Source organism: Ascaphus truei, chromosome 6 (assembly GCF_040206685.1).
Source record: "Ascaphus truei isolate aAscTru1 chromosome 6, aAscTru1.hap1, whole genome shotgun sequence".
NCBI lineage: Eukaryota > Metazoa > Chordata > Amphibia > Anura > Ascaphidae > Ascaphus > Ascaphus truei.
This window is the reverse complement of record NC_134488.1, coordinates 40,601,684-40,613,546: the sequence shown is the minus strand read 5'-3', so window position 1 is coordinate 40,613,546 and position 11,863 is coordinate 40,601,684. Positions and strand designations below refer to the sequence as shown.

The 11,863-nt window shown below is 39.2% G+C and overlaps 1 protein-coding gene across 1 annotated transcript; it reads left to right on the top strand.

The window, feature by feature from the left end:
• Window positions 1–5,516: 5,516 nt before the first annotated feature.
• On the top strand, window positions 5,517–7,458 carry LOC142498071 (indolethylamine N-methyltransferase-like). Its single transcript, XM_075606578.1, has 3 exons — window positions 5,517–5,664; window positions 5,842–6,049; window positions 7,029–7,458. The coding sequence occupies exons 1-3, from the start codon at window positions 5,517–5,519 to the stop codon at window positions 7,456–7,458; spliced, it is 786 nt and encodes a 261-aa protein (XP_075462693.1).
• The last annotated feature ends 4,405 nt before the right edge of the window (window positions 7,459–11,863 follow it).

The window sequence follows — 11,863 nt, the reverse complement described above, 5'->3', positions numbered from 1 at the left end:
TCAGTAATAATACAAGCACAACAAATAATTAATTCCACTATTAACCAACAAAGCAATTAATTAATAAAACAACTCGGCTAAACAACAAGGAATTAATTCAACCATTACCCAACAAAGCAATTAATTAATTAAACAACTCGGTACCACAACCATTAAAAGCAGCACCCAACACAAGACATCATTAATTAAAAAAGAAAATCAATCGCAAAAATGTTTTAAAATAAGGCAGCTAAATGACAAACACTTACATCCACATATTAAACACACATAGAAAAAACCTTTACTGCATAGGCCCCTTTGTCGGAACATTGAAAAGGTATTGCAGCAAGCAGAGAATTTCCAGACTTCTGGATTTTTTGGCTTTCCACCAATATTTAGTTAATAGAAATGATTTTCTGAAATAATGGACAGATGTTGGTCATTTATTAATAAATATTTGATTTTCTCCTGAGCATGGTAGTGAAAATGTGCTGTATTCTGAAAGTACAGTAACTGTGTAACATATACATTTCTATTTTTGACAATACTACAATTTCACATTAATATTTGCACTGATGGGTAAATATTTGTGAATGCAAATGATAACAGCAGTCGTTTGTACCATAGTACCACACTGAAGGAATGAATTAACTCTACATATACACTATGCTGCTGGACGGATTGAATAAATGCTAATGGACAAAAAAATCATGTTATTTAGGATAGTTGTACCGTATTTGACTTTTTATTATAAATTAAAGAAGTTGCAGATCACATATTTATGAATCAATATTCCAATTAATTGCATATAGATAAAGTTTTTGGATCTGCTGGTGCTTTTAAGTAACATAGACAATGCAAATGCAAATATAATCAATTCATAATAATCCTCCATAATGTACAGAGGAAAGATAAAACCCAAAAGTTACACAGTGTTTTTCACTTCTCGTATAACTAAGGGTGAGCAGGTAAGAGGGTTAACAATTAGAATATTGCAAACTTTTAAGTTATTTTGCATGTTCTAATTGAAATGTTAAAATTCCTTACAGAGCCAAAAGATGTATTCGCAGGTTCGGGGATGTTTTTATTTTTTCTATAAACTGGGCAAACTTCGGGTGCATGAATTGAAACTCCTGTAATCTTTTGTGAAACCAAAATTTTGAAAAATTATGAAAAAAAAATAGTGTTCTGCTTTATGGATAATAAATTAAATTGAGATAACAAATTCATCAAAATAATATAAGTTAACATATATTAAAGTTAAAAAAAAATGAGATACATTTTAATCATGGTGTTGAGGTCGGAGGGACCTCTAGAACTATCAAGTAACTGTCTACACCATCTCCCATTTGATACATGAAGGGTATAGGAGGGGTTAATATAAAGTGAGCCCCCACAGTTAGCTGATGTTGAATAATTTAAATAATGTTAACCCTTTCCTATAACTGAGGTTTTATATTATTCCTCTAAACTCCAAAGCCAGAGTATATATAAACTAGGAAGGCCATCTCTCTTCTAATGTATCTGGTTTATCTTTTAAGAGAATGTTGGTTTCTCCATGGAGCAGGTTCTCCCAACCTCTGATATCCAGGGCTCCACTTTCAGGTCAATAGTCTGTTTCCAAAACAATGGCGACGTATATTGCCGCAATGAGAAGGTTTATTACCAGTCATTTTTTAGTTTGTATTCATTGATGATATCTCTATTGAGGAGAATGAGTCAATGATGTAATTCTCATTGTCTTTAATACATTTTTACATCCCATATGTAGACTTTATCCATAATATTATTACACGTTTGCACTAAATAATTAGTTATAGGAATGACACTTGATACATATATTGATTCTATGCAAAAAATAAAAATCTAATTCTTTATTTTGAGTTACAGCAAAATATAGTATCAGCTGTTACCTAGAAAAGCAGTGGCTGTGGGTGCCAGTCCTGTTTGGTCTGACACTATTATATTATTCCAATCATTAGGGGTCTTAGACTTGTCAACTTAATATAAGTCTAATAAATATGGTTTTTTTTTAGGAAGTGTGGGATGTGAGTAATTTAAATATACTTTGCATAGACATTAGCATATTTCCCAGGGTACCTCAGCTGTGCACCTGTTTCAGCACAGGCAAATATATACAACTGGAGACACTACTAAGTTGAACTTCTCCTCTGCACCCAATGCGCAGATGGGTTTGGTAAAACCAGTCACGGAAATCTGTGGATAAGATTGAAAAAGGTTTGCCCATCTCTATTGGCAACTCATTGTGTCTTTGTGCAACTGTGCAAATTAAAATAAAAACGTACAATTTTGCAAAGTAAACTTCGCCCCATTTGCACATCTCTACTCTCCAGCTATAACAATGTACAAACCCCTCAATGTTTCATTGTTACTAGCATCATATGTTATAGGGAATCAATGTGTTACAGAGCTGTGTGCTGTTGAACGGAAATGTACAAAGATTGTGCAAAGTCCTTATTTTGTCTCAACTCACACTGAAATATACCAACGAGAGGTAGTCTATGTACTAATCTTAGTTGCATCACTTACTGGTATATCTGCGATTGTCTTTAACCAGATAAGCTTAGGGTGCATGTTACCGCAGGTCTGTGTGATAAGAAAGGAGCGGCTTGCATTACTTTTACTGACGTGTTTCTGTTTTGTTTTTCTCTATCACCTTAAATATGGTGCAAATCGTGTTTTTGGTGCACAATATCTGTGCCGCAATTTGTATGCCCCAAATTATACAAATGTATTAAGTAATTAGAGATAGACAAATCCTGGTGTGTGAAATCGGAGTGTTCCAGAACCTTATATTCCAAAACTTATTAAAAAAAAACAAAACTCAAGATTTTTAAAACCAGAACCAAAACCAGAACCTCAGGCCCAGTGCCTATAGTCTTTCTCACAATATATTATTCAATTGTTTTAAGTTACATTATTTTAGCTTTATGACTTTATAAAGATTTAAGGAACTGTTCAGGGATTATTACGCTTGTAATGGTGAAGAGGTAGCCAGGCTCACTAATAAAGGTTAAGCCCATTTGGTTACCTCTGATCCATGTTTTAGGGTTCAGTAGTGTCAGATCTTGGACCCAACTGTTGTAAAAGCATTATCTGTAATAATGCGACAATAAATAATTTTTGTGTTTTTACCTTTCCAGGAATGCCAGCAAGCAGGGATTGCTGTGGTATTAGTTTCAGGGGGAAGGGGAGGGGGTGAAGGGAAAGGTGTGCAGAGAAAGTGTTGTCAGATTGTGTCTATCTAGTAAGGGCCCAGAGTTGCTGGTTCCCCTAAAAATGTACCCAGGAATCCTGTCGGATTCCTGGATGCATGTAGACACATTGTCTCGGTAATATCTCCCCTTAAAAACGCTTGCACGACTCACCACGAAGGGTCCCTGCTTCAGCACAGCCCAGAAAGGTAAATGGTGCATGGGGATGTTAGGTGTCCCAGAAACAGTCAAGGGGGCCCTAGGTTAATGTGGATACCAAGTAAATGCCCAGGTAACCCAGAACCTGTATAGGGGTTCTGAGGTGCTCCAAACATTCTTCAGCAAAGCCCAGAAAGGGAAAAGGGGCATAGGGATGTGAGGTGTCCCAGAAACAGACAAGGAGTCCTGGGTTAATGTGGATACTCAGTAGATACCCAGTAAATGCCCAGGTCACCCAGAACAGGTATAGTGGTTCTGCTGGTACTTCAATCATCTATAAGGTTGTGAGGGAACTTTTAAAAGTCCAGTCCTACGTTTATTGTATAGAGTTTGGGGAATATGGTTTATAAGTAATATCATGCAGCTTCTTATTCTATTTCCTATAACCAAAAGACTTAAGATATTTTTAACGTGTATAGTTTATGGAAAAGTGTGTTTTAAAGTGTATAGTATATGGAACAGTGTGCTTTAAAACATATCTGTTTGTGCACAGAAATCAGCTGGGACTTTCAGAACCAATGCTCTGACAGGCCACTGGGCTACCAAGTGGTGCCAGAAGGTCTGGCAGAACCTCTGGAGATGAAAGCCCCGAGTATGACCAAGGTATCAACACCATTTGGACAGGAGGGAAGGATTCAAGTATCCACATCCTGAAATCAATGGACGCTCGTTGCATTTCCATTGATCCCACCAGACTGGCAAGGAAGGAGCCTGTCACTGCAGGTGGCATTGAGGGAACCAGGGCCAGAGGGGCCAAATTACCCATGCCCCTTGGTTCATTCAGATATACAGGTAACTCTGTTGTGTCTACCAGCTTGTCTCTGATTGGCTACGGAGAAATTTCTCATGCTTTGGATTGAGCTATAGTATTTTTTGAATGAAAGTCAGAAGTATTATAACCCCTTGCGCCCATGAGATGTGGTTCTCCAAGGTCTCTCAAGGTTCTCCAAGGTCTCTCATAGTTCTTCAGTCCTCTAAGATTCTCAGATTCTAAGTGTCCAGTTTCAAGTCTCAGCAAGAAAAGGGCTGCTTCAGCGGAAGCTGCCTGGAATATTTTCTGTCCTGTTTTTGCAACTGTTATCAAGGTTAAGAATTCCCTGCACGTAAGAGAGTCTAGATTGTTACTGCAATTCCCAAGTAAGTGTGTCTTTTTGCTGTAGTTTGTGTAACATTGTGTGTTTGCCTTTTCCTGTAAATACATTTACAATTTATTTCATTAACTTGTTTTGCTCAATGCATGATCCTGGTAAAAAGGTGCAAATTGCCTGGCTTCCTGTGACAACCCTGTTTTAGCATTTGCTGCTTATTTTGATTTTTTTTCCCCATTATTTGGTAGAAATCCAAAACCAAACAAATTGAGTTTTTGTGAAACCGGAACCAAATAAAAAACACGAAAACATTTGAAGAAATAAAAAAACCACATCCCAAACACAACATTATTGTTAACTCGAACGTGTGAAAGGGCCACTTATACCTCTCATACTGATGCAGCCACCAGTATTAGAACACTTACCTGAGAAATTTCTGGGAGATTCGGGGGCAGTCTCAAAGTAAATGCCACACATTGCCTCAACATTTCTGTAAAATTCTTAATGGCCCATCGGATTAGCACAGTAGGGTGTCCCTGCAGTCCCATTCAGTTTGCAGGGACTCCCTGCTGTTTTAATCCTATGGGCCATTTAGAATCTCACAGAAATGTTGAGGCAATGTTGCAGCAATGGTGAGGATTTACTGCGAGACTGCCCCAGAATCTACCCAGGCAGAGTTCTAATACACGTTGCTGCATCTGTACATCTGGCGTGAATCACACTAACAAAATGCTATTGTTTTTAGCACAGAGAGACTTGATGATACATTACGTAGACCACAATAATTGCACAATTTTAGTGTCATGTGTCATTATTCAAGCAACAACATTAGCAAACACGGATCAGCACCGTCCCATGTAAATGTTTGTGCAGAAGCTTATCACATGCTCTGATAATTGCTGAAATACTGCGATGCCAACCGAGCTTCTACTATTTTACCTTCTCAACCTGCAACTTAAGGCTTCTACACGTGCTACATAGAAGTAACAGGATTGTTACACCAAGGAGACGCACAATGGAATCCAGTCTCCACAAGCATTACCATGATGAAGAGTTTGATCCCAGAGGGTTTATCGATACATATTTCTATAATGGAACTAATGATATGTTTGAGGAGGTTGTTGTATATTTTATTACACAATTGTTTAAAACGTTCTCTTCAGGTACGTTCATTTATACAGTAGTTGATATTGAAGTTACTGTAAAATATTATCAAAATGTTTGGGGAACTTAAGTATATGAATAAGCACTTGTACTGTATTCTGTTCAATGCTTTGCTAATGTGAAAAACAATGTTGTCAAAAATCTGTATTTTCCTATTTTCTAACCGTTGGTTGCAGGTCGTGTGAGAGGGGAAACCCTGCTCGATGTTTCCACTGGGCCGCTCGCTTTCCATCTCTTAACCGCCTGTGATTACTTCAAAGAGATCAATGTGATAGAATTTACTGATGCAAATATCAGGGAATTTGAAATGTGGAGGAACAAGGAGCCTGGAGCTGCTGACTGGTCTCACGCTGCAAAAATAGTTTGTGATCTAGAAGGGAAGAGGTAAAGTGTATTTCAGTGTGTCAATGTGGGGAGAGGGAGAGAGACTTTCAGTTTGGGGAGAGAAAGTGGCAGTGGGGTGGGGGTTAAAGTGTCAGTGAGGGGTGAGAGAGTGTCAGATTAGGGAATGAAGAGAGTCAGTGAGGGAGAGAGTCAGTGTGGGGAGGAGAAGAGAGAGTATCAGTGGGGAGAGGGGGAGATTAAGTATCAGGTGGGGGAGAGAGTGTCAGTTGGGGGAGAACGAGAGTGTCAGTGAGGGGAGGGGTAGAGAAAGTGTCAGTGGGGGGAGGGAGAGAGTGTCAGTGGGGGGGCTAGAGAATGTCAGTGGGTTGGAGAGAGTCAGTGGGGGGAGTGTCAGTTAGGAGAAGGAAGAATGTCAGTGAGGGGAGGGAGAGAGAGAATGTTAGTGGGGAGAGGGGGAGATAAAGTGTCAGGTGTGAGAGGGGCAGTGTATCAGTGGAGAGGGGGTGAGAGAGAGTGTCATGGGGGATAAAGAGTGTCAGTGGGGAGAGGAGTAGAGAAAGTGTCAGGTGGGGAGAGAGAGTGAGTCAGTTAGGGGGGAAGGGAGTGTCAGTGGGGGGAAGTGAGAGAGAGAAAGTGTTATGTGGGGGGAGAGAGTGTCAGTGGGGAGGGAGTGAGAGAGAGAGAGTGTCAGTGGGGGTGGAGAAAGAGTGTCAGTGGGGAAGGTGAAAGAAAGTTTCAGTGAGGAAGTGGTGGAGTGTGTGTCAGTGGGGGGTGCGAGAGCTTGTCAGTGGGGAGGGGGGATAGGATGTGGCAATGGGTGGGGAGAGAGCCCTTTTTAAAATTGAACCTCTTAAATCCATGGACCAAAGGAACCAGCCGATCTGCTGCGGATCCAATTCATCAAAAATATTCGCCCATCTCTATTAGTCATTTGAGTGACACATGTACATTATTTTCTGCATGTACCACTGTTTGCTCCAAAACTGCAACAAGATCCTTTTCCGTTTTGTAATTTCAGCGAGGAGTGGCAAGGAAAGGAAGACAAAGCAAGAAGATCAGTGAAACGCGTTGTCAAATGTGATCTCACCAAAGATAACCCTTTAGATCCTGTAGTCCTGCCAAAGATGGACTGTCTGCTCAGCATTGGTATCTTACAAGCTGTTAGCAAGGACCATCAGGCTTTCTGTAGCAACCTGAAAAAACTAGCGTCAATGCTAAAAACTGGGGGACACATTATACTGATGGGGGCATATAATACTTCATGCTATATGATTGGTGAGCACAAGTTCTTCTGTCTGTCATATGGTGAGGATTTTATTAGAGAGGCTGTTTGTGATGCAGGATTCATCATTGAGAATTTGGAAGCATTACCTACTAAAAAGACCAGCAATTTTGTAGATTATGATCATGTTATGTTTATGATAGCACGCAAGGAGAGGGAGGTTTAGTGATATAAGTTATACAACAATTTATCTGACACTTTACCTACTAAATGTCAAAAATACAGCAAACATCTCAATGACTACTTATAAATAAAAGGAATTACCATATTTCTAGGAATTGTAAATGTTTAGTGTATCTGCAGAGCCATGACAGGAAAGTATGTGTATGCATATATTAATCTCTGTACCTACAGTATATGTACAGGTATGACAAGACCTTTATTATGTATTATTTACATTATCTTTACTAATATGTTAGAATTAGAATAAGGTTATAATATGAAAATGTAACCCAAGCTAACGAGGAACTTAGAAAGAGTCACCTGGAAGACACAGAAAACGCTTTACAGAAGACTAAGTCATGTTATTACAGTATGATAAGGGTAATAAGGGGTACAAGTTTCAAGCCAATAAACTTATAGGGTTAGGTTCTAAAACACACATTTTAGTGATTAAACCAGAAAATGAGAAAATTACGTATAACGATAAATATCCTCAATCCAGAAATGATGTACAAACCCCACTCTGACTCACAAATTCTACTCTAAGATTCTGTATATAATGTGGACTCCACAGATCCAAATCCTCAAGCGCTGAGTTAATAATACGTATATATTTGATAAAATATAATCTTCAAAAATTGTAAAAAGATCAGTTTAACACCTCAAATACTAACATAACAAAATTTAAATTATTTGGAGTTACCAAGAATTTAAAAAACCCCAAAACCTAATCAAAAACTTACAACAACGATTACATTAATATCCTATCCCTAATCTTAATAGATCTTTATAATACATTTTTGGAGAGAGAGCAGAAACCAGACCAGATGACGGAGCAAGCACCGTGATACTCCATAACGATGGTAAAGACCCAATTAGCTGTGACAGGTACAGGGTGATTTCACTGCTAAACACAGATCTGATGATCTATAGTAAGATCCTTGTCAATAGATGAAATCCAATCCCTGCACGTCTAAAACACTTTGAGCAGGTGGGGTTTATCAGTGAGGGCCAGGTGTAGAATAACATTAGGAAAATTATAAATATTCTAGATTATGTCAACCACACTAGACTCAAAGCAATTCTATTAAGCCTAGACGCAGAAAAGGCATTCAATAGGATCAAATGGAGATTCCCAAATAAGAGACTGGAAGCATTTGACTTTGAAGAGTCAGACCTTAGGGGGGTACAAGCTCTTCCAAAAATCCTACTGCAATCCTTAAACTCCCGGGGTGGGGGGGGGGGGGGGGGTAATCAAATAAAAATCACTAGTGGGACAAGGCAGGACTGTCCTCTTTGGCCCCTGTTGTTTACATAGAGCAATGTGCAGCTAGAATCAGAGTCACAATATTCAAGGTATTAAGATAGGAGACTAGACGTATAACCTATCAATGATGGCATTATTCTCCAATCGATATGTGGATAAAACAACAAAAAAAGTGCATATCCATCAATAAATCTATATAGTTATTAGTCACCTCTATGTGCACTTCTAGACGTATGTGCCACTACCCAATAAACCACTGAGAGATAAGATGCTTATCTCCTATGAGATCCCATATAACTTATGAGACCAATTATATACCGATACCAAAGAACAGAAGGATGGCTAAAAAAGGTGAACAATGAATGGAACTTAACTTCTAAGTTAATCAGACCCTCCTCAGAAAAAATACAGTAACCTCACAAGCCATATGTATAAAAAAAAAACAATAGAAAAGACCATGGGGCAATATCATATGAAACACTTTACTAAAAAAAACATATAAAAACAATTGGAATATCACTCACGAATTCCCTATAAAATTAAAGCGATGTGAACATTCAGGCCATCACCAGCCCCTTTCCCTTCGGCTCTCTGGACGATAAGAACCCTCTGCCCAGCGTCCCGTCTCATCCGTTTCACAGGCTGCACCTTTGGGGAAAATGGTGTGTCGGCTATGGAGTATGTACACTTCACTTCCGGGATTGTACTCGTGCTTGGACCGCTTTGATGTCATCACGTGGTCCGCGTGCACGCTCCTTGAACTCTGTCCCCCTCCGCTCAGTCTGAGAATGTCAGCTGTAGTGCGGGTCTCGCTGAGGGAACGTCTCTCCTTACCAGCTCAGGGCTGATGTGATCAGTTCAGTGTTCTTCCCACACATGCGCACTCCACCCTACGCGTTTCAAAAACACCTGTTCTCTTCGTCGGGGGAATTGTAATTGAGGAGTGCTGCAGATCTTTAAAGAGTCGATGCTGAATTATTATATCCAATGGAAAACTTGTATCTTGCTCAGCTGACCTCCTAATTAAAATTACTAATAGGTATGCGTGTATTCACACAGACATATGAGCAAATTATCAATAGCAGTACTTACATGCATAAATACGAGACAGTATGTATAAAGACATATTTACCTAACCTCCATATATATATATATATATATATATATATATATATATATATAAATATATATATATTTATATTTATATATATATATATATATATATATATATATATATATATATATATATATATATATATATATATATATATATATATATATATATATATATATATATATAACCTTGAATAAAAATATAATACACATGGAGGAATACTTGGTGAAATAATCATTACACCACACTCTACGTGGTATTATAATACATTTGTTAGGTATATGTATAGATATATGAGCAAATAGCAATTCTTGTATACATTAAAATAAAACAGATTATGAGTATATGGACATAATCACATGATCTGCATAAATGTAACCATGAATTATACCAAAAAATACATAGAGAACAACATTACACCTGGGGATATTGTTAATTTTTACACAAAAATATTCTAATGTATACATTTATAGACTTAAATGGAGATATTGGGCCTCATTCAGTTTGGGCCTCATTCAGTAAGCATCGATAAGGCACTTATTGACCACTTATCGGCCAAAATTCCTACTCATATTCAGTAAGCCTCTTTAAGTGTGCGATAACGACCTGTATCGCTGAAAAATGTTTTGAACAAAATCAAATTGCCGAATTAGTGGCGATAAGCTATTTATCGACACTTTTTGGAATGTTCATAAACACACCAGATTCTAGAAGCTGTGAGTCGGAGATCGAAACCTATCGCGGCCCTAAAATGGCAATTTTCTCCCCAAATCCAAACGCCAGAAAAAGTTGACAGATTGGTGGGGAGATGCGTCGATAAATCGGGACTTGCACAGGATTGATGCTGGGATCTCCGGAGCTGATACACATTAATACCAACACCGGAGGCCCACGGCATGAATCCGATGCAGGAAAAACGCATTAACAGCCACTTCATTACCTAAGCGGCTAACCGCTAAGGCAATGAAGTGGTTAAACACCCATTCCAGGCTCATTGTGGATAGCGTGGGTTGGTGAAGGGGGTATTTGATCATTAGTGGGTGTACCGGACTTGCGGGGGGGTGGGGTGTTGTGGGTGGAGTTAACCCCTTCATTACCTTACAGGTTAATTCTGCTAAGGTAATGAAGGGGTTAACCCTACCGCTACCCACCGCAAGGTCTAAACACCCATCCTTGGGTATAATACCCCCTTCCCACCCCCGCTACACACAATGAAAACAATACAAACACAATAGCCCCAAAATCCACCTCCTAAGCGACAATAAAATTGCAATATTTAATAAACATCTATACACCCCCCCGGGCCCCCCATAATGTAAAACCATTATTTATTTTTTAACATACAGGGTCAATACCCAAGGGTCTGGGGGGTCCCCAGGTGGTTTCTGCTAGGCGCCATGGGCATCCAGGTGGTCCCCGTGGGCCACAATCTGGTCCACAGGTGGGCACGCAAGTGGCTCTGGTCCCTGGGTCAACCCCACAGGTGTCTGAGGCCCTCAGGTGGTTCCCACGGGGGTCTGGGGGCCCTCAGGTGGTCCCTGTGGGTCCGTGGGGCCCCCACAGTTTTGGGGCCCCCGGTTCTTCCCCGCAGGTGTCCCCCGTGTATCCGCAGGTGGTACCCGTGTGTGTCCGGGGGGTCCTCAGGTGGTCTCCATAGGTCCTGCAGACCTAAAGTACCAACCCTGTTTGTCAACAAATAAACATGGCCTACATTTCAATCAAGCCCCCTACCTTCCGCCCAAACACATAAATAAAAAAATATTAGAAACAACCATTAAACGCATTAGCCAACACAATACATCACTCATTAAAAATGAAAAACAATCACCAACATTTTATTTCAATCAAGCTGAAAAATACCAAACAATTACATCCACATAATAAACTAACATTGCAAAAACAGCAGCAATACAAAGCCAGAAATGCCCCCCAAATATTGTCCTAATAATATATTGATCTGTACTCTAAAGTAGTACATATTAATATATTATCAGTCAATGTGCAAAATTAAAAAATTAAAAAAACACA

What these genes read in the sequence shown, in the direction of transcription:
- LOC142498071 (XM_075606578.1), top strand. Translation starts at nt 5,517, where the DNA reads ATGGAATCCAGTCTCCACAAGCATTACCATGATGAAGAGTTTGATCCC. An exon ending in GTTTAAAACGTTCTCTTCAG is followed by an intron (nt 5,665 to 5,841) that starts GTACGTTCATTT and finishes CGTTGGTTGCAG; the next exon opens with GTCGTGTGAGAGGGGAAACC. An exon ending in TGTGATCTAGAAGGGAAGAG is followed by an intron (nt 6,050 to 7,028) that starts GTAAAGTGTATT and finishes TTGTAATTTCAG; the next exon opens with CGAGGAGTGGCAAGGAAAGG.